Raw genomic sequence first — 19,617 nt, forward strand, 5'->3', positions numbered from 1 at the left:
CTTTGATTCCACCTGAACAACTCCAATCTGTCCAGAATCTTCGGCGCGAACCAGAAAAATGCTACTCTTTACTTTGCTATTCGCATTCAACTCTGCAGTCACCATTGCGTCGTCATCTCCATCCCAGGTCGTACTTCCTAAACCAACTGGTCGTTACCTTGTCGGACGAACAGCCTGCGTTGAACTAATCGTAGGTAGACTTACCTCATTGTTGCAACAAGCGCAAGCATCTGACTTGATATTCTGCTTGCCTAGGACTACAGCCGAGTCCAACCCTTTGCGCCAGGTCTTGAGCCCGTAAGACTCGAGATCTCGCTTTTCTATCCTGTCATAGATCAGCGGCATCATAAAGCAGATTTCGATGCTGTTGCATACTTCCCCGCAGCAGTAGCACAATTTGAGGATGCCGCGCTTTCTGACATAGGTGTACGTGCACCAAACGGCACGTTTAGCAAACTTGCTCTGCACTTAGCAAGCGATGAAACTTGTCAAAGATCCGGCAGTCATCAGCCAGAGGTCGATTTCCCGCTCGCCATTTTCATGCCTGGTGAGGGAACTACACGCCTTTGGTATAGCCAGATTGCGGCCACCGTTGCAAGTAATGGTTACATTGTCATCACCATCGATCCGCCCTACAACGTTGACGTGGTCGAATACTCAGACGGCTCCCTTGTGCTTCTGAATAAGACACTTTGGGGCACTGAAGATTATGAGGCTCTGGCGCGCACAGCCTACGTCGGGATCCAGTCTCAAGCTCAAGACGTGAGTTTCGTGCTTGATCAGCTTTCCAATGTCACGCTTGCTCGTACTCTGGTTCCAAACCTCCCTGCCTCTGGCTTCAACACGACCACTGCAATGTTTGGACACTCACTGGGTGGCTCCACCGCTTACTCAATCCTAGAGCAAGATGCTCGTGTCCTTGGCGGCCTAGATATGGATGGCGGACTATTTGGACCTGGCAACGGAACAGATAAGCCAGTCATGATCATGGGCTGCGGCAACCACACTCGTGACCACGATGGAGATTTCACGCAGATCACTTGGGCCGCAACATGGCCTAACCTGACGGGATGGCGAAGAGAGATCACAATCGCAGTAAGCTCATCACTGAATACTGATCGAAGATGACTCTGGAGCCTCTGACGAGCCGAACAGGACACTCTTCACTATGATTTTAGTGACTATCCCGTCGTCTTCGAGACGTTAGGCATCTCCCCAAACTTGACCATCGCGAGCAGTAGCCACGGGACTCAAACCGGGACTCTGGAGGGCCATAGAGTCCTGGAAATCGTGACCAGCTACGTTACGGGCTTCCTTGATTTTGTCATCAAGGGAAAGAATTCTCCTTTGTTAGACGGGCCCGTAGCCGGGTTTCCAGAGGTGGCCTTCCAATACTAGCGACCCAGCACGCGACGACAAAGTAGTTGCAGCATCAACTTTTGGCAGAGTACTATCATTAGCCCACTTTTCCTTTCCGTTCAAGCAACAACATGTGTTTGTATGAGCAACTGTTTTAAGTTAAGCGTAACGGGGTTTAGCTCAATTAGTCCTAGAGAAGCTGTCCGTCGCTAGCGAGAATCTGCTACGATATTTAGACATTATTAAAGCGCTATAAGAGATAGAGATAGGGTGTATAAATGTCATTTAAAGATTTGAGTAAACTAGAATCGTTAGGTATCGCAACTCCGCGATATTAACATCTATGTCGAAAATCGCGTCTTCTAACTTAATAATATAAAGTATAGCCTTAACGGACCCTAGTAGGTAGTAGATCGTAATGTAACAGCATTCGAGATTTATTACGTAAGATTACGATAGATTAAGAAGTAGAAAGAGCGTATAGCTTACGAGTACGCCGATACCTACCTTATTAAAGCGTAGATATAGAGTTAATTATACTATTAAGATACTATAGGTGTATATAACCCTAAAACTAATCGTAAATTCCGGGTTAAGAACGCTCTAAATCTACTAGGGGTACCGGGTATAAGAATCGACCGAAGATATAGCTAATAAGGAGATTCTACTTAATACTTTCGATATAAGTACTATCGGGTATCTCTAGCCTAGATAGTAGAAGGTATATATATAGGAGGATCTATATAAACATTAGAGACTAACTAAAGTAGAACCTAAATAATAAGTCGACTACTAAACGTCGTCTAAATTACTAGATCGATCTTATAAAGTTACTTAAGAAGGGAGATATTAATACCTTATTCCTTACCGATTTATACGGCGGCTATAATATATACTAGAATAGTCTAAACGAATATATCCGTCGTACTACCTAATAGCTTATAACGGATCCGACTATTATAAGTCTTCTTCTAAATTTATTACTTAAACTCTAGTCTATAATTAATATTCCTAATAGCTTGTTTCTATTATAGTAGCTATAAATAAGAACCTTGTATTTAGTATTATAGTAAGTACTTTATTCGAACTACCTTTCTTACTTATAAAACGCTTCTTAACTTTAGACTATCCTACTTAAGGTCGTATCGGCTAGAATATCGTAACTTCCTAAAAGGAAGCCGTATTTAAGGCTATCTATATCGACTATTATAAGGCCTTACTAAAGTAGCGACCTTAACCTCTAGCCGGGGCCGGAGTATAACCGGAGCTTAGCGCGCGATATATTATATAAAAAGGAGGAACTCCTCTTTTCCTCTCTTTCTCTCTTTAGTAAATCCTTCTTATATTATATACTAGTATTTAATCTTTAGATCGCGGTCTAATCCGTAGTATTAATATACCTATCGACTACGACTAGCACTATAAGTAAGTAAATAAGTACTTACGTCTACTATATAAGTAAGTATAGCTCTCGAATTATAATATAAGTTAAGTGCTAATAAGCCTAGACTCTAGGAAGGTTCGTAGACCGACGATACTATTATTACTAATACTTAAAACGATATATACTTCGACCTTAATAAGATTAGGATAATTAAGTACTAAAGAAAGTACTTTAGTCTTAAGTCTAGATAAACTACCGATTTATCGCTTTAGTATATACTATTCTTATTTTAAGTAGGTATATCTCCGTAAGTTAACTTCGTAGTAGATAAATATAATAGACTTACTATTTATTACGGTTTGCTATCTGATTATACCTAACTATAAACCCTACTCGCTAGAGTAAACTTAACCTTAGCCGGCCGCTTAATAAGCGGCCGTACGGAGTTACTAAGACTACTTACTACCTTTTATAACTCCTCTCTATTACCTCTTTATCTCCTCGTCTATATCTCGTTATATAGCTTAAACCCGTATCTACGTATTATTACCTATTTCCGACTTCGCTCCTTAATACTATTCCTATTTTAGTACCGGTATATCCTTCGTAAGTAAGTATATTAAAGCTATCTTCGTCTCTAGTTATAGTCCCGCGGTTCTTCGACCTAGAATTAACGTAATTCGAAAGCTTATAAAAGAAGAAGGTCGTAATCTAGTATTAATTAAGTTCTTTATAATATTTACGCCTATACTCGGTAAGATAGATAAAGAAGCTTAAAAGTAGCTCGTAAAACTTAAGAAGTTTACTTTCGTCTCTAGTAGACTAGTCCTCTTTTTAGGCTAGATAGGTATTAATATCTCTTAAATCCCTCTTAATTAGGAAATTACTATAGTAGACTTAAAGGAGGTTTATAAAGTAATATCTTAATTATATACCTTTACGATAATAAGTAAGGAAGTTCTAAAGTAGATACCTAATATTATAGCCGTATTATAGGACTAAGGCGGATATAATAGAGGAAGGAGTAGCTATATAAAATACGGTAATATTCGATAAGCTATCTATAGTCTAATAGTAAGACTAATAGGTAGGTTTAATAATAGGACGTAGCTTAAAGAGTTATAAACTAGTTAAAGCCTTACGGCTTTAAATCCTTTCTTTATTTACGTAACTTAAGTAGGTTACTATAATAGCTACGATACTTATAGATAAGCACTATAATAGTATCCCCTCTCTTAGGTTAATACTCTAGTAAAACGTCTATATCTAGATATTTAGTAGGCTTAGAAGTAAGGTTAATATAACCTACCTACTTAATAGTATTATATAGACGTAAGTTCTTTTTAGACTAACGGTTAGGTAAGTACGTATCTAGTCCTATCGGCCGAGCTTTAAACTATTAAATAGGCGGTCGACTATATAGTACCGGTCCGGAACTAGGACTACTAAAACTATATTATAGCTATAAATAGTTAAGATACTATTAAAGCGGTTAAAAAAGGTAATATAGCTAAAATATAAAGAGGTACTTTAAAGCGTCCTTAAGTCGCTAAAAGAGGCCGAACGCTATAAAGTTAATATTAGATTAATATAAGTCCTAAGATATTAAGATATTTTAGGAAACGAGCTAGTATATATTACTACTTAAAATGTAATAAAGCTAGGAAGTAAGCCTATAATAGATCTAATAGTACGTATAGGAGAGTATAAGGCCGTTAGAAACCTAGTAGTAAAAGAGGTTAAGCGTTAAGTAGAGGAGAGCCTATATAAGATAAGCTTAAGCGCGTAAGAATAGTTTATATAGTAACTTAATACGGCGCTACTAAGGAAATATACGCTAAAACTATATAGATCGCTTAACTTAGATTAAGTAGTAGTACTCGTCTAAGTATATACGAACTATATATATCTTAGCTCGAATCTAGTAAGGCTTTAGGTATAGAAAGGTATAAAGTACTAATATAAAATAAAGGACGAAATAGTAGCGTACGTTTTACTAAAATATCCTCGATAAGTAGAAATAAGACTACTAATAAAGAAGGTAGTAAGAAGAAGGTAAAGAGATCTCTTATACCTACTAGAAGGCTATAGTAAGAAGAGAGAGCTATATATAGGAAAGCTAGTAAATAGCCTAATAAAGAAATAAGCGCTAAATTAGAAATAGTAAAGATAATAATCTAGTTCCTTTAGTAGATAACTAGAATAAAGGCTAGGCTACTATAAAGATAAAGTAAGAAAGGGTAGAGATAAAGGAGTTTTAGATTTTATTTTATTATACCGAACTTAAGATTAAGTAATAGGTATAAAAATTAAGTAACGTTTAAATAAGCTTATAAAGACGATAAGACTATAAATAGCTAATAAGAATTAACTAACTAACTAACTAACTAACTAACTAACTAACCTATTAGCTAAGACGTAGCTTATACTAGTTTTCTAGGCTATTAAGTTATATAAATCTAGAAGGAATACTAACTAGCTATATATAAATAGGCCTTTCTATTTAGCGGTATATTAGTAGAGATTCCCTTTAGGTTCTCTTTAGATATATAATATAGTAAGCTAAGAAGTAAAAGGAGTTAAACGAGAAGGAGTTTATTTAGTTTAAAGTAGCTTTAAATATAGTTTACTATACTATATTAAACTAAGTCGGACCTTTAAAAGTAAGTAAGTAGACTCGCCCTTTAGATATAGTTAAATGTCTATAGTAGTTTAAATACTAAGCTTCTAAACCTTAAGCTTATAGCGGCTAAAAAAGCTATATAACTATTATAGAACCTCTACCGGTAGTCGATTTATATTTAAATCTTCTTCGTGTAAATATATAAGTAGCTTAGGATATCTAACGACCGTTAGTAGTTATACTCTCTACGTTAGTTATCGGTAAGTTTTATAGACGACTAGCTATAGCTTAAGATATATAGTATAAACGATAATCTCGACTAGTAAGGGGATTTAGGATTTTTCTAAGATGCCGCTATAGAGCTTAAAAAGTGTCAGCATTTCAGCCCGCATTTCGGCAGACCGAGGTCGGCGTGCACGTGCCAGCGTTCAGCTGGACTCAGATGGATCGTCGACATCTCGCTCGGTCTGCTAAACTCTTTCCACTAGGAAATGGTTCAGCGCAGAATCCTGTCTGCCAAAAACTGCAAGTAGTGTCTAAAAGCCGAGGTTCAACAGGCGGGGTCGCATGATTAATGTCTGCTTTCCGCTTAGAAATTCGTCGAGAGTTCGAGCAAGCAGCTTATCTCCACGGCTTGTTTTATCAGCCACCAAAGCTTGCTTGGGTTGATCCTGTCTGGATGTCACCCTGTGGCGCATGCATGGCATCGTCCGATAGGTCCATTTACATGCTTCAGAAAGCCATGAGCTTGTTTTGCATGATCAACGTTAAGTCACGATCTTATCGTTCTTCGAAGCTGGTCCAGTAGACATGACGACCTTCTTGTTTTGGACAGGCTGGAGACGACGATCTTCAGAAAGTGGCACATCCTCCCGCCTTGAGCTTCTCCGCATCAAAGACGCATGCGCTAGATGATTTTCTTGATCTGCACTTGCTTTCAATGGTAAGTCTCGTGTGCAACGTCTGTGAGATAGCAAGCTGCACACTGCGTCCTTGTGAGTTTGAAACCAAGCAGAGACATATATAAGGTCGGAAAGGCTCTCTTTCAAGTGCCCAGTACAAGTCAACAAGAAGTGTCATTCTTCATTTCTTTCAATCTCGGTTCCTCGAGATGTTCACCTCTCTGCTCGCCGGCGTCTTTGTCGCCGCCGCTATTGCTTCGCCCATCGCACCACCCTTTACCGCCCACGAGCGCAGACATGAACTCCCTCGAGGATGGCTCAAGACAGAAAAGGTGCCAGGTGGTTCAATCCTACCAATGCGTATCGGCCTCGTCCAGTCGAACCTCGAGAAAGGACATGATCTGTTAATGGATGTGTAAGTTTATAATACGTAGTCAAAAGAAATACAGTCCTCTGATCTAAATCAGTTCAACACACAACTCGCCCAACTATGGCAAATACTACACCGCCGAGCAAGTCAACGAGATCTTTGCCCCTGCTAAGGCCTCTGTCGACTCTGTCATCGACTGGCTTGCTTCTCACAGTGTCAACGGCATTAGCTTGTCTGCCAACAAGCAATGGCTGCAATTCGACGCCCCTGTAGAGGTAGCTGAGAAGCTCTTCAAAACGGATTACCACGTCTACGAGCACGCAACCAGTGGCGGCAAAAATGTCGGATGTGATGAGTCAGTATTGTTGTGTTCTGACTTGTCTACTTGGATATCTGACAGACACTAGATACCACGTACCCGAGCATCTGAAGGAGCACATCGATTACATCACTCCAGGTATTAAACTTTTTTCTCCAGCCAGGAGCGGGCACGCAGTAAATGACAAGAACACCATCGAGAAACGTACCTTCGGTGTGACCAACGGCAAGGCGACAAAGCAACCACCGCTCCTCAAGGCACTCCCATTGGCGATCAGCGAGCTTCTGGGTCTCGCCGAGCTGAGCCTTTGTCAGATTGCCGCTACCCCATCTTGTATCGCAAAACTCTACAACATCACCCAGGCCACGAGCGCCCAAGCTGGTAACGAGCTCGGTATTTTCGAGGACTTGGGCGATGTTTATTCTCAAACTGACCTGAACGAATTTTTCTTGACCTTGGCCCAGTAAGTCTCGCCGAAGATTTGTTAGAAATTGATCTAATCAGCCGCAGACAAATACCTGTTGGCACTCACCCAAAACTTGAAGCCATTGACGGAGCTGTAGCCCCTGTTAGTGTTGCCAATGCTGGCGCTGAGTCTGACCTCGACTTCCAGATCTCGTACCCGATTATCTATCCACAGAACACTATCCTCTTCCAGACTGATGACCCAGTGTATGAGAACAACTACACCTATGAAGGCTTCCTGAACAACTTCTTGGACGCTATCGATGGCTCATACTGCAGCTACGACGGTGGAAACTCTCCTCTCGACCCACCTTACCCAGACCCACAGCCTGGCGGATACAAAGGCGCTCTTCAGTGTGGTATTTACAAGCCAACAAATGTTATTTCCATCTCGTACGGTGGACAAGAGGCAGATCTCCCTGCGTCATACCAGACGCGTCAATGCAATGAGTACATGAAGCTTGGTATGCAAGGGGTCTCCATCGTGCTTGCAAGTGGAGATTCAGGAGTTGCAGGACCAGCAGGCGATGACAACGCAGATGGCTGCCTCGGAACTGGCCAAATTTTCAGCCCCGACTTCCCAGCAACCTGCCCCTATCTCACCACTGTTGGCGCAACTTACCTCCCGCCAAACGGGAATGTCTTCAAGGACGAAGAGACCGCAGTGACCAGATTTGGAAGCGGAGGAGGTGAGCAATCCGGCAGAAATTGCAAGCTGAATCATTACTGACCGTCTTCAGGCTTCTCCAACATTTTCGGGATTCCATCCTACCAAGCTGCCGCAGTATCAAACTATCTTACAAACCACCCACCACCATACACTTCATACTCCACGACTAATGACGCGGATATCGGCGCTGGTGGCGGTATTTATAACCGTAACGGCCGTGGATACCCTGATGTCTCGGCCATTGGCGACAATGTCCTGATCTTCAACAAGGGTGCTCCGACCCTCATCGGTGGAACCTCCGCAGCTGCGCCAGTCTTTGCGGCCATCTTGACTCGTATCAATGACGAGCGTCTCAAAGCTGGCAAGAGCACCGTCGGCTTCGTCAATCCAACTTTGTATGCCAATCCAGGTGCCTTCCACGACATCACTACTGGAAACAACCCTGGATGTAACACCAATGGGTTCTCGTAAGTATCCTGCAAATCCCTTGCGTAAATATACACTTGTCTAACCTTTTTGCAGTGCTGCCACGGGCTGGGATCCTGTCACTGGGCTTGGAACTCCAAACTATCCTGCTTTGCTCAAGTTGTTCATGAGTATCTAAGCGTGATTTAGAGCACTAGGAATCTTTGCTCAGCAAGCATGATATAGTGCAATAGCAAAAGGTCAGATCGAAGATATGTGTTACGAAATATGGTAGTACAAGAATATTTTACAATCAAATGCCACTCCGCCAAATTCGGTGCCTTCGACCTCTTGCTCGACCATTTTCTCGGTCACTCGACTACCTCTTCATCTTCGAGGACAGCGAACGTGTCTTCTACATCGGAGACTTCAAGCAGACACTTTCTTTCAACATCTTCTAGCAGTAGCTCATCACCTTCTGCAACGTCGCTCAGTAGATCCACAAGCCCCTCGACTTAGAAGCTCATGACCTTGTGTGAACCTGATCTACCTGGAGATGACTTGAGATGAGTTCGAAGCAGCAATGTTGCTTAGTGTGTTAAGTATTGTGTCTCAACAACTGGACTTGTCGCAGCATCGTATGTATCTGGCTCATGCTACATGAAGTCTGGCGTCTTGGCGGCTCAAAAATCTTCATGTGTGCAAGCTGCTTTTCTTGGAATCTGCAATGGCAATAACAAAGACACCACAGCCATCACCACTTTTGGTCCATACCGGGTTGACTGCGGCCATGACATTGCCGGACATGATATGGGTTCCAAGCCCGGCTCGAGCTTTTGCAGCTCGACCTCTGGCTGCGAAGCTGTATCATACGTCCCTGGAACTAGCTATCCCAAGAATGGCACGACCACTCCCATCGCAAACAATGGTGTTCCAAGTGGACTGGCTAAGTAACACTCCAGATCCCACCGGTTCCACTGCTCCGACTTGCACGAACGGTGCCAGTGATGGCACGGTCAGGTAAATTCACAATTCACTGTGGTATCGACTACATCGGTGGAGGTATATCGACGTCTACATAGCCGCCATTCTCTACAAGTATCCAAGCTTGCGGCAAGACAAGTGGTTGTATTGGTGTGACGTGCTCAGATCCATGTCTAATCAAGAACAAATTAGCATGTATCACGGCAAATGGACCCGCCTGGAACGCAGCGATGCAAAGAAGTTGCTATAGCAACTCATGATTACCGCTTAGCTATAGAACAAAAAGCTCCAATGCTTAGGTCAGAGTCACAGCAAGTATATCAAGCTATATAGAGACTTTTAATGGGATACTATAGAACATTGAGTCTCTTCTAGTGACATTTCAGTCTTTATCTAATCCTAGACTTTGCAAATCGTAGTTGGATGGTCTTAGCAACCGTTGGCAACGTATTTTCCTGCCTCAGCAAAGACGACGCAGATCGCTACCTTATAGTCCTCGTTGTCTTTAAGCTTCCGGGTAATGAAATCATCAACATTCTCGCCCCATAAGCGCGACACTGCTGTACCTTCGATATGCAGTTAGGACTGTTGCGGAAAGAATCTGGGCATGAGATGCTGCGCGAAGATACCCGGGAAGGCATTAATCGCATTCAAAGCGAGCACGTACCAGAACTTTCCTGTCTCCAGATCTCGGCGCAGGCGTTGGCTCGATCAGTCGTCTTGCGACACTGCTTTCTCTTCGTTCTCCAAGAAACGCACGAATTTTTCATAGCGCTCCCTAGACCGCTCGAGATATTCACCCTCGAGCTCCTCAACGCCGCGGTCTGTGAGCCAGGCAGGCACCGCAACCATTTGAGACATACAGCAAGAAAGTCACGAACTTGGCCCAGCAGATCGGAGCTGAATCAATCAAGAGTGTCGCGAGACTGGCAGGTGGAAGTTTCAACAGGATTGTCGCTGCGAGTCTACGCTATCACGACTCGATGGCCCCACTTGAGAATGTCGTCTTTCGCATCCCTCGCTTTGCGCCCTCTGGAGCTTCTCTTAACAAGCACATCAAAGATCAATTTTGCATCCTTGAAGCTCTCCGACCCGTCAAAATCAAGGCCCCTCGGATACTCGCGTACGACTGTACTTCAGACAACACTCTTGGCATGCCATTTTCGTTGCAGACTCGCCTTGAGGGCCAGAGATTAGATCTCGTCTATCAGGATTTGGATCTCGCCGAGAGACTCGGTATAGCAAGCGACCTCGTCGATGTCTTGTCATCACTCGACGGTGTCAAGCTTCAGAGGTCAGGGAGGCTTTGCAGCCCGGAAGATGTACCTCCTCGGAAGGCTCTTGGAGACATGAACGATCTGAGTCTCGCAGATGGTCCCACGGTTCAGGGATTTGGCGTCGGCATTGGTGAAAGAACAGCGACGGTGGCTGCTGTATCACTGCAAGAGTCTCTAAGCACGCAGTTGGGCGCTTGGCTGCAGCATGAGGGCTCAGACGTCGCCAAGTCTTTTGTGGTCGACATGTTCAGGCGACTGGAAGAGATTTGCACAGAGATGACAGAGCTGGGTTTTTTCGAGGAGCGCAAGTCCCTGGCATCTAATATACTCTATCACTGGGACCTGGAACCGCGTAACATCATTGTTGGACCGGCGCCGACCGATCGCACCCTAGACAACTCGGAGAAACAAGCGTTACGGATTGCCGGTGTACTTGACTGGGACGATGCTCTGAGCGTTCCACCCGTTCTAGCATGCAAACCTCCAGTGTGGCTGTGGGATTTCTCACACAACGAAGATCTGCCCCCAAATATCCTCGCAGACTATGACGGGGACGTCGACCTTCTGCCACTTGGACTTTACGATGTGAAAAGCGATCGCGTTTCGGATCAAAGTCTGCAGGTGAGACAATTCTTCGAGACAACCTTCACAGAACGTCTCTACGGTGACTCTAGCCTTGTGAGTCGAGAAACCTATCATGACGATGCATACGGAAGGGGTAGATGGCTCCGACGCCTGTGGAGATTCGCTCTTGACGGTTTCAGCGATAACATGCATGTGGAACGATTCCAAAACTTCGACGAAGCTTGGTCAGAGTACAGGAAGACTCAATCTGGCGTCTGAGGAACACCACTTCTCATTCCTCCTCGGTCGGTCTTGTTCTTCATGAGTCGAGCGAATGCCTCCCGAGCACGCACACATCATTCTCATCATTCTCGACATTCTCCTTACCCTTGATTGATACTTCCAGAATATCTTCTGATACATCTTCCTTGATATTTCTAGCCTTATTCTGCTTGGTGTGGTTGCCTTGAGCTCTAGACAAGGTTTGCGGTGGGTTTAGACGGGATCAATTGGTATCAGAGATGGATCCAGTGATTGAGACAAGGATGCGACGCTACGATGGTGCTTATGCTCACAGAAGTCGCCTCGTCGCTTGAGCCGACTGGCATCTCTTGCCGCCATGCAACTCTGCGGGATCTGAAGATCTAAGCATACTTTGGACGTAGTTCTAGCAGTGACATCAACAAAAATGATCAAGGCCGAAAGACTTTGTGACTGAGAGTCAATAGCTCCAAAATAAAATATGCGCATTATTAGCTCCAAGAAATTGCTACATCGACAATCTTGTTCCTTCTATCTATATTCCTCCTCAAGCCGATGCCTTGATGTAAGGAATACCAGTCAACTTGTACACACGCTCCGAAAGCTGTGGCTTCTTGACAGGCTCAGTTCTGTTGTGAGGATCCGGCTGGCCGTCTCTCGTAGCCTTGTTTCTACCCATGACCTTGCAATTGGGCCCTGTGAGATGTTAGTATCGCGTCTCTCGACTTTGACAGACACGACTTACAGTGAGTGGTGCCGAACCAACCCTCAAAGGCAACCTTCTTCCTTTGTAGCTCCTCCTCGGAAGCTTCTGTGACGGGCATGTAACATGTGTAGACGCAGAAGCGAGACTGGTCCGTTGTCGATGAAAGGTTGTAGTGAGGTGTACGAGAGTCCCACAGAAGTAAATCACCAGGTTCGGCGCAGACTTTTGTCCATGTGCAACCTTCCTTCTCGAGCCACTTCATGCCCTCTTGTGTGAAGCCGTACCATTCTGGGTTCCAGGCGGGGATGTTCTTGCCCTCTTCCGTCTCCCACTTCATCTCCTTGTGGAAGCGCTCGCTGAGCAAGTGTGCACCTTCGCAGACAATGAGACCGCCATCATCGGGACCGTTTGGTAGCAGGTTAACCAAGCCTTGTAAACATCTGAAACCGTTCTTTGTGGGGTCTTGATCTTGGTGAGGCCAGGGCTTGTTTGGAGGGAGATCCTTGCGTCCGGCGAGACCGAAGTTGACAGCGTCGAATGAGACGATTAGGTCTTGAGTGTTCAGCCATGTCTCGAAGACCGACAGAACACCAGGCTCTGATCTGATCTCCCATACAAAGTCCTCGTGGGTGACGGCGTAATCCAAGCACATGCCCTTGTTGTTGATCTCGGGAAGGTACATTGAGTTCCAGGTGCTGCGGTCATTTCTGTCGTATCCAAGACCACTGTGTCGCTTCAGTTAGCACAACTCGTCATCTCAAGTATATGAGTGTGATGTAAGCAAAACATACAAGTCTTCAAGGTACTGATGCATTCGGTTTGCATAATCCTCGGCCTTCTCCTTGGAAACAGCCCCCTTGACAACAGCGTAACCATTCTTTGTCAGATCTGCCTGCCAGTCGTTGGTACCGACAAGGTGGATGGCTGTCTTTGGGACTTCGGTGTAGACTTCGGAGAAACCCATTGTGATGTGCTGTTTGACGTTTGGTGATAGGAAGATGGAAAAGTGGAGGCTTTGGTCGCAAAGAGAAGGGCTATTATACCCTCGAATCGTTGTAGTGATTTCTCGGGGCGGCTGGAGCTTGCGCCTGACTTGAGCGACGGAGAGGCAAAAATTGGCTTGCGGATGCGCTGCTACTGTGGCCAGACGGTTTGATCTGCCGGAGGGGAATGTGGAGTGCGGGGGTCGAGTTCTGAGCCCGCCGAGCTGCGCCGAGGCGACCGAGATACCCACCGAAGTGACCGAACCGAGCTGTTTTTCTGCGGAAGTGTGGAGGATAGCAGGAAGAACCTACCACGGTAAAACGTTGGACAGGGGCGTAGATCTCGTGCGCGGACCTGGAGCTGGAATATGGAGAAAGTGTCACTAGTCAGAGCTTCCTTTCCACATCTGAGCTTTGCCTCGAATCGCTATAGATGGGCCAAGACAGCCGACGGTCTTGTCCCTCATGATTCAATGATTTGATATCGGTGGAGGCGCACATTGTCATGTAACATTGACAGTGATTGTTCCAACATCGCATTGGACTCTGTTCCTCAGGAGAAGTGCATCCGCGAGCCACTAAGTAGAGTTCTCAAGGTTGTGTGCGGAAGATTGAATGTTCTGTATCCCATGATTGTTATTCATACTATTAAACTACTTTCTCAGATCTCAGTCTTCTTCCCCACTGGCTCAGTGACTATACCACCGGTGTCGGCACCCTTCTCTACCACAACAGTCTCCTCAACCACTGCATCGTCCTTCTCCTCCTCCTTCTTTGACTTTGCGTTGAGATCGACTTTGCCAATCCAGAACGTCGCCATGAGCATGACTCCACAGAACGCTGTGTAGAAGATCCACATATTGCTCAGAGCATTGGCATATCTCTGAGACTCCTCACCACCTCCCGCGGATACATGTCCGCTTCCTGTTAACGAGCCAGATCCAAGACCCCTCTGCAAAACTACACCTCCAATCACAATCGACAAAGATGTGATCAGACTGCGAAGGAAGGTGAAAGCAGAGTTAGCAGCCGCGACATCCCTTTGCTTGACCACACTTTGGAGTGCAATCATTGGGGCTTGGAAAAGAGGCCCAACACCGATACCCGCAACGATCTGGAACAGGATAATCTTCCAGAGCTCCATCTTGGAGCCAAAGCTGATGAACAATCCAGTGCCGAGAGTCATGAAGAAAGATCCGAACCACATAGCCGGTTTTACTTTTCCTGTCTTGCGAATAATCTGTCCTGTGAAGAAAGTACAGAAGGACAAGGGTAGAATCAAAGCAAAAAGTAGCACTCCCGAGATGATAGGTGAGCGTCCAAGCACTGCCTGGAAGTACAGAGCAAGGTAGAAGTCGAACGCGATGAAGACGAAACTGTGGCAGCAAGCGACGGTGAGTGCAGCTCTGGCTGTCCTCGAAGAGAACACCTGAATCGGAATCAGAGGCACCTTTGCAAATCTCCACTCCCAGATCATAAAGATAGCAAGAAGAGCGATTCCGCCAATGATCATGCCAAGTGTGTATGCCGAAGTCCAAGAATGTTGATGACTGGCTCCGCTTTCAAGGCCGAGAAGGAACAGAATAGCGCCGGCCGCAATCGTGAAACAGCCAAAATAGTCAAGAGAGGCGAGGGTCTCCTTGGCCGGAGCTCTCTTGATGTTGAGCTTGAGGCAGATTACCGCCAGAACAAGAGAGATGACATCCAATGGAATGTTGATCCAGACTAGAGATGTATTGTCAGTGTGGGGACTTTTAGTTCGGTAAGCATTCACTTACAGCACCATCTCCAACCAATCGTCGAAGTAAAGACACCTCCAAGCATTGGACCCAGAGCACTCGCGATAGCCCATACGATAGCAGACAAGCCATAGTACTTTGCACGTTCTTCGATTGGAAAGAGATCACTGATGATGATTGTGTTCATGATCATGAGACCTCCACCACCGATACCCTGCAAACAGCGACCTCCAATCAATACCAGAATTGTGTTTGCCAGCGCAGCCAGTAAACTACCTGCAAGAAACAGGACGTTGGCAGCTAAGAGAGCTGACTTCCTTCCAATCACATCAGATAATTTTGCCCAGAGCGGTGTTGATGCCGTGCTTGCAAGATTGTAAGCTGATCCGACCCAGGTGTACTGTGCAGAAGTGGCGTGCAAACTGCTCGCGATAGTTGGAAGTGCGGTCGCGACAATTGTGATGTCGATGGCAGCGAGAAATTGAGCGAGACAGAGCGAAAGCATTACAAGTCTCCTTCGTGTAGTGCCCATCGTGTTTGTGACCTGTTCGGACATTGTAGATTGTACACGGTGTAGCTCCAGATCTTGCTGGGCGTCTCCGTGGGCTTCGGTCATGGTCGCGTTAATCTTCGACATCGTGGCGTATATCGAGGAAAGACTGATCCCAGAGCGTGGGCAACGACAACAAGGTCATACTGTCTGCAGAGTGTCACAGTCAACGGCACGGCATGCTTGAGTCGCCGCCTCGGCGTGATGTCAGCCGACGTGCGAGGGCAGAGAGGTGCATTTTTGGGAGAAGAAGATCATCGCACAAAACCTTAGCCGCGCACCCCCGTACTCGACCGAAAAGCACAGACGATTCGGGACCACTTCCCGAGCGAGATCTTGCAGCGTCCCCGCACTTCGGTCGCAGATCTCCTTGAGGAAACGGCAAAGTGTGCTGGTAGCTTGCGTCTTGGGTCTTGTACGAGTAGGCGCAACGACTTTTTTGATATGCTGTGCAGCCTTATCTAATTGGTATATGAACAACATTGTTGCTGCGAGAGGAGTTGGGGAGCAGGTAAGATATCTTCGGCGGCGCTCTGGGTCGAGCTTTTAGCAGGGTCAACACTGCAAGTCAAGAAGATGGGATTTGAGCTGGAGGGTACAGGAAGACGTGATTGCCAGGATGTAACGATAGTGGCAGGACGAGGTCTTGTTGTAGACGGTTGTGGTAAGAGAATATGGTGAATAACTACTGTGGTTTCATCTTTGCTACACAAGAAATCGAGAAGATCCAGTCTCTTGCAACAGCACAAAGGATCGAGTCAGCCAAGGCATCAGCATTTTGAATTCAGGCAGCACAGATCTCTCATACACATCGGGTAAGCACATGATTAGCATACGATGCTCGACAATATACAAGAACCAAGGAAGGCACAATGGATAGCAAGGGGCAGGAAGTGGTACAGACAACATCTTGATCATAAATACGTACACCAAATCATAAGCTATATACAGATTTCGTTCCCACACATCTCAATCAATCACTTCGTACAGTTTCTCTACTCCTTCTTGTCCTTAGCCCATCTACCAGTAAAGGCTCTGATGTTCTTGCCCCAGACGTAGACAGCGATCCCCATGAGACCGAAAGCTGCGGTCAAAGCAGCGAAGATGCCAAATGCACCGTCATAGCCCTTCGCATCGATCATAGGCTGGATACCGTAACTGACACCGAAGCTCATGACTCCTCTCATAGCACAGACAATGACCAAGAGAGGCCCTGCGCGAGCGGGATAGCTGTCGAGCAAGTAGGTGATGGCGACAATGTTGGCTCCAACGAAAGCGAAATAGTAGGCAGCAACGACCCAGACGTCTGTAGTAGAAGTGGTTAGCAAAAGAATGTAAGATAGGGAGTGGTACAAAACTGCTCGACTGAAAAGTGATCCGAGAATCCCATTTTGCTCCCAAAATGAAACCTGACCACTTTCTTCGAGCAGTATCGTCCCTCAGAGACACTCACAAGTGAACCAATGATAGTGCGTTGGATTTTGTGCAGCAAGTCCGTAGAGCACGCAAGAGAAGACTCCGACAACAAGGGGGAAGGCAAGGGGCAAGATGCGGTTTTCGGGCTCGTGAATGCCACCGTTGCGCTGGGCCTTCCACTTAACGATTCTGTCCGAGCCATGACCAAGGACAGGAAGAGCGATGATGGCAACAACGATCTGACCGATATTGACGTAGCTGGCGCTATCCTGGGCCCAGTTGTATGGAGGCTTGGTGACAATGTTTCCATAAGTCGTGCCGATTGCGATGTTGGCACCGAGGGTCAGACCATTGAGACACAGAGCCCAGAAGACGTTGGGGAAGAGGAGAAGACCGAACATTTGCTGCAAGTATTTGTTAGTGTCGAAACTCATAAGACCGAAGATTCGAAATTTACCTTGTAGACGTTCAAGACAGCACCAAAGTCAGGCTTACCAACCCAGATTCTGAGATCAGAGCGGAATGTGCGGGGAGCGTAGCGAGTGAAGTCAAGCTCGGGTCTGACGGTGCAAAGCTGAAGCGATGGCGATGCCTTGTTGACAGTCTCCTCAACATCGAAGCTGTGCTCGGTGGCTTCCTGGTAGGATGAAAGAGGACGGTCGTACTTGGTCTCGGGCAGGAAGAGAGCAGCAAGTACAAAGAGAACAGCTGATAAGACAGCACCGAGACCGTACCACCACTTGGGTGTGATAGCCCCAGCGATAGGGCTGGCGAAGACGACGTAAATTGTGGTGAGGATGACCTGAATGGCTTGTTGAGTCATGAGATATTTGCTGCGCTCGTGAAGGAAGTACATTTCCTGCGATTGTCAGCGCTTTGATCAAGACACTAGTGTCATAATTACGGACCTGGGTGATCATGGGAACCAAGGCTTCACTTTGACCAGCGGCAAGTCCGACGATGCAGCGGGCGGCAAGGTGCATCTCATAAGATGTTGACACTGCGCAAAGAACAGCACCGACGACGAGGACCAGGGTTGAGAGCAGAATGATAACACGGCGACCGACACCAATGGCGAATGGCATACCAATAATATTGCCAATTCCCCTGCATCATCGTTAGTGACGTCCATGACTGGATCTTCGTAGCCGTGACGCACATAAAGAGAGTAGGATAGGTCATCAGATGAGTGATGTCTGCGTAACCCTTGCCAATGGCGACATAACCAGGGATGTAGAATCCTAGTAGACCGCCGAAACCACTGACGAGTGAGAGACCGAGAGCAGAGACTGTTCGAGTCAGGGCGTGCAAACAACTAAAGTCAAGGCGTTGGACTTACAGCATGAGATGATGACCAAGATCAACCACTTTTGCCATACAGGGCAGTTCAGAGGGTCCTGAGGATCCGCAGTGGGCGAGGGGATGTAAACGATGGCTCCGTCGGTCAGTTTGACGGTTCCCATGGTCTCGACTTGGTCGAGCGTCTGGGTGTGTTGAAGCTCTTCGACAAACTCGACATTATCGCTCTTGTTGCCCATATTGGCGATTGGTGACCGATCGACTGTATGAGTCGATTTGATGGAGTCGAGAGTGCGAGTGAGGTGTTGCTGTATCGGACAGATGCGATGATGAGAAAAAGACAAGGTCAACTGTCGATCAGAAGGTGCGACTTATACACTTTGCACGACACAAGTCACCTCCACATCTCGTCGGTCGAGGTTCTGGGCAGAGTGTGGAGGAAAAAGACTGATTGCGAGTCCCTGCACAATCTGCACGGTAGGCGTGGCGCACTTACTGCGGAGGACGCGGAATTGTCATCTGGTATACGCCTCGTTTGTTATTGCAGCTCGTCCGATTCGTCCATGCGACCGAGCCGAATGGGCTAATCAGCCTACTCCACAAACGGCCAAAGGCCGAAAGCCCAGACGTGGGGGGCTCTCTGGGGATTCGGCGATCATCAACCTGGGGCTCGGGGAGAAATGAGGGGGCTTACAAGAAGTCACAGTCATTGGGTTTCAGTATCGAGATAGTGATACATCCTCATCGGTAGTTACGACCAAGATCCTAAGCCCAAGGATCTGGACATGGCAAAGTGGAGGACACTCCCGATCAGAGGGGTAACTTTTGCGCGTCGTACCATGGTTGAATTGAGCATTCGAGAAAGGACCAAAATGGCGGATGTGATTCAGATCAAGTCAATGCTCAGCAGTGAAGACCTGTTATGCGAGAACTCATCCCTGTAGTTGGCAGTTCCTATCTTGCAGATGCCCTGACAGGAGGCTGCGATGGGTCATGCAGCCGCAACAATAGTCTGCTTTCCAGGCCAATTTGATGTTGTGCATTGCAAACAAATTTGTCTGTTTGCCACTTTATGTACGCGGAAAGTACCTGATTCGACACTTGCTCGTTCGTCTTGCTCTCCAACAGGGACAATATTCGATTGAGAGTGCCATGCTTGCTGACTGTCATCATCGTCGCGACATGGCATACCTCCGAGAATCTGTAACGTGTGAGTGACGACAGGGTCCATTCCATCGGATGCAAATAGCAATTTATTTATCCCTCGAGCGAACCTCGAGCCGATCTCTGAGCACCTGGAGAGACAGACTAAACAACGTTCATATAGTTTATGGCAACAGG

At 46.3% G+C, this 19,617-nt stretch overlaps 6 protein-coding genes across 6 annotated transcripts; 3 read left to right on the forward strand and 3 right to left on the reverse strand.

Moving 5' to 3' along the window:
• Positions 1-58: 58 nt before the first annotated feature.
• AUEXF2481DRAFT_3817 (uncharacterized protein) lies at positions 59-1,398 on the forward strand (the record flags this gene model as incomplete). Its single annotated transcript, XM_013489326.1, has 3 exons — positions 59-190; positions 256-1,095; positions 1,156-1,398. 3 exons carry the CDS (start codon positions 59-61, stop codon positions 1,396-1,398), a joined length of 1,215 nt encoding a protein of 404 aa, XP_013344780.1.
• A 5,079-nt stretch (positions 1,399-6,477) lies between these two features.
• Positions 6,478-8,835, forward strand: AUEXF2481DRAFT_705644 (uncharacterized protein; the record flags this gene model as incomplete). The annotated part of the gene is made up of 7 exons (XM_013489634.1): positions 6,478-6,683; positions 6,736-6,986; positions 7,039-7,095; positions 7,117-7,420; positions 7,462-8,111; positions 8,163-8,559; positions 8,615-8,835. The coding sequence occupies 7 exons, from the start codon at positions 6,478-6,480 to the stop codon at positions 8,694-8,696; spliced, it is 1,947 nt and encodes a 648-aa protein (XP_013345088.1). The 3' UTR covers positions 8,697-8,835.
• Positions 8,836-10,464: 1,629 nt separating this feature from the next.
• Positions 10,465-11,698, forward strand: AUEXF2481DRAFT_78733 (uncharacterized protein; the record flags this gene model as incomplete). Its single annotated transcript, XM_013489611.1, has 1 exon — positions 10,465-11,698. The coding sequence occupies one exon, from the start codon at positions 10,465-10,467 to the stop codon at positions 11,599-11,601; it is 1,137 nt and encodes a 378-aa protein (XP_013345065.1). The 3' UTR covers positions 11,602-11,698.
• Positions 11,699-12,130: 432 nt separating this feature from the next.
• Positions 12,131-13,103, reverse strand: AUEXF2481DRAFT_46587 (uncharacterized protein; the record flags this gene model as incomplete). The annotated part of the gene is made up of 3 exons (XM_013489557.1): positions 12,131-12,279; positions 12,329-13,014; positions 13,081-13,103. The coding sequence occupies 3 exons, from the start codon at positions 13,101-13,103 to the stop codon at positions 12,131-12,133; spliced, it is 858 nt and encodes a 285-aa protein (XP_013345011.1).
• Positions 13,104-13,933: 830 nt separating this feature from the next.
• AUEXF2481DRAFT_28262 (uncharacterized protein) lies at positions 13,934-15,648 on the reverse strand (the record flags this gene model as incomplete). Its single annotated transcript, XM_013489410.1, has 2 exons — positions 13,934-14,997; positions 15,051-15,648. The coding sequence occupies 2 exons, from the start codon at positions 15,646-15,648 to the stop codon at positions 13,934-13,936; spliced, it is 1,662 nt and encodes a 553-aa protein (XP_013344864.1).
• A 908-nt stretch (positions 15,649-16,556) lies between these two features.
• Positions 16,557-18,515, reverse strand: AUEXF2481DRAFT_3822 (uncharacterized protein; the record flags this gene model as incomplete). The annotated part of the gene is made up of 6 exons (XM_013489327.1): positions 16,557-16,867; positions 17,015-17,381; positions 17,435-17,836; positions 17,886-18,084; positions 18,137-18,266; positions 18,317-18,515. 6 exons carry the CDS (start codon positions 18,513-18,515, stop codon positions 16,557-16,559), a joined length of 1,608 nt encoding a protein of 535 aa, XP_013344781.1.
• Between the last annotated feature and the right edge of the window lie 1,102 nt (positions 18,516-19,617).

Source organism: Aureobasidium subglaciale (genome assembly GCF_000721755.1).
Source record: "Aureobasidium subglaciale EXF-2481 unplaced genomic scaffold scaffold_7, whole genome shotgun sequence".
NCBI lineage: Eukaryota > Fungi > Ascomycota > Dothideomycetes > Dothideales > Saccotheciaceae > Aureobasidium > Aureobasidium subglaciale.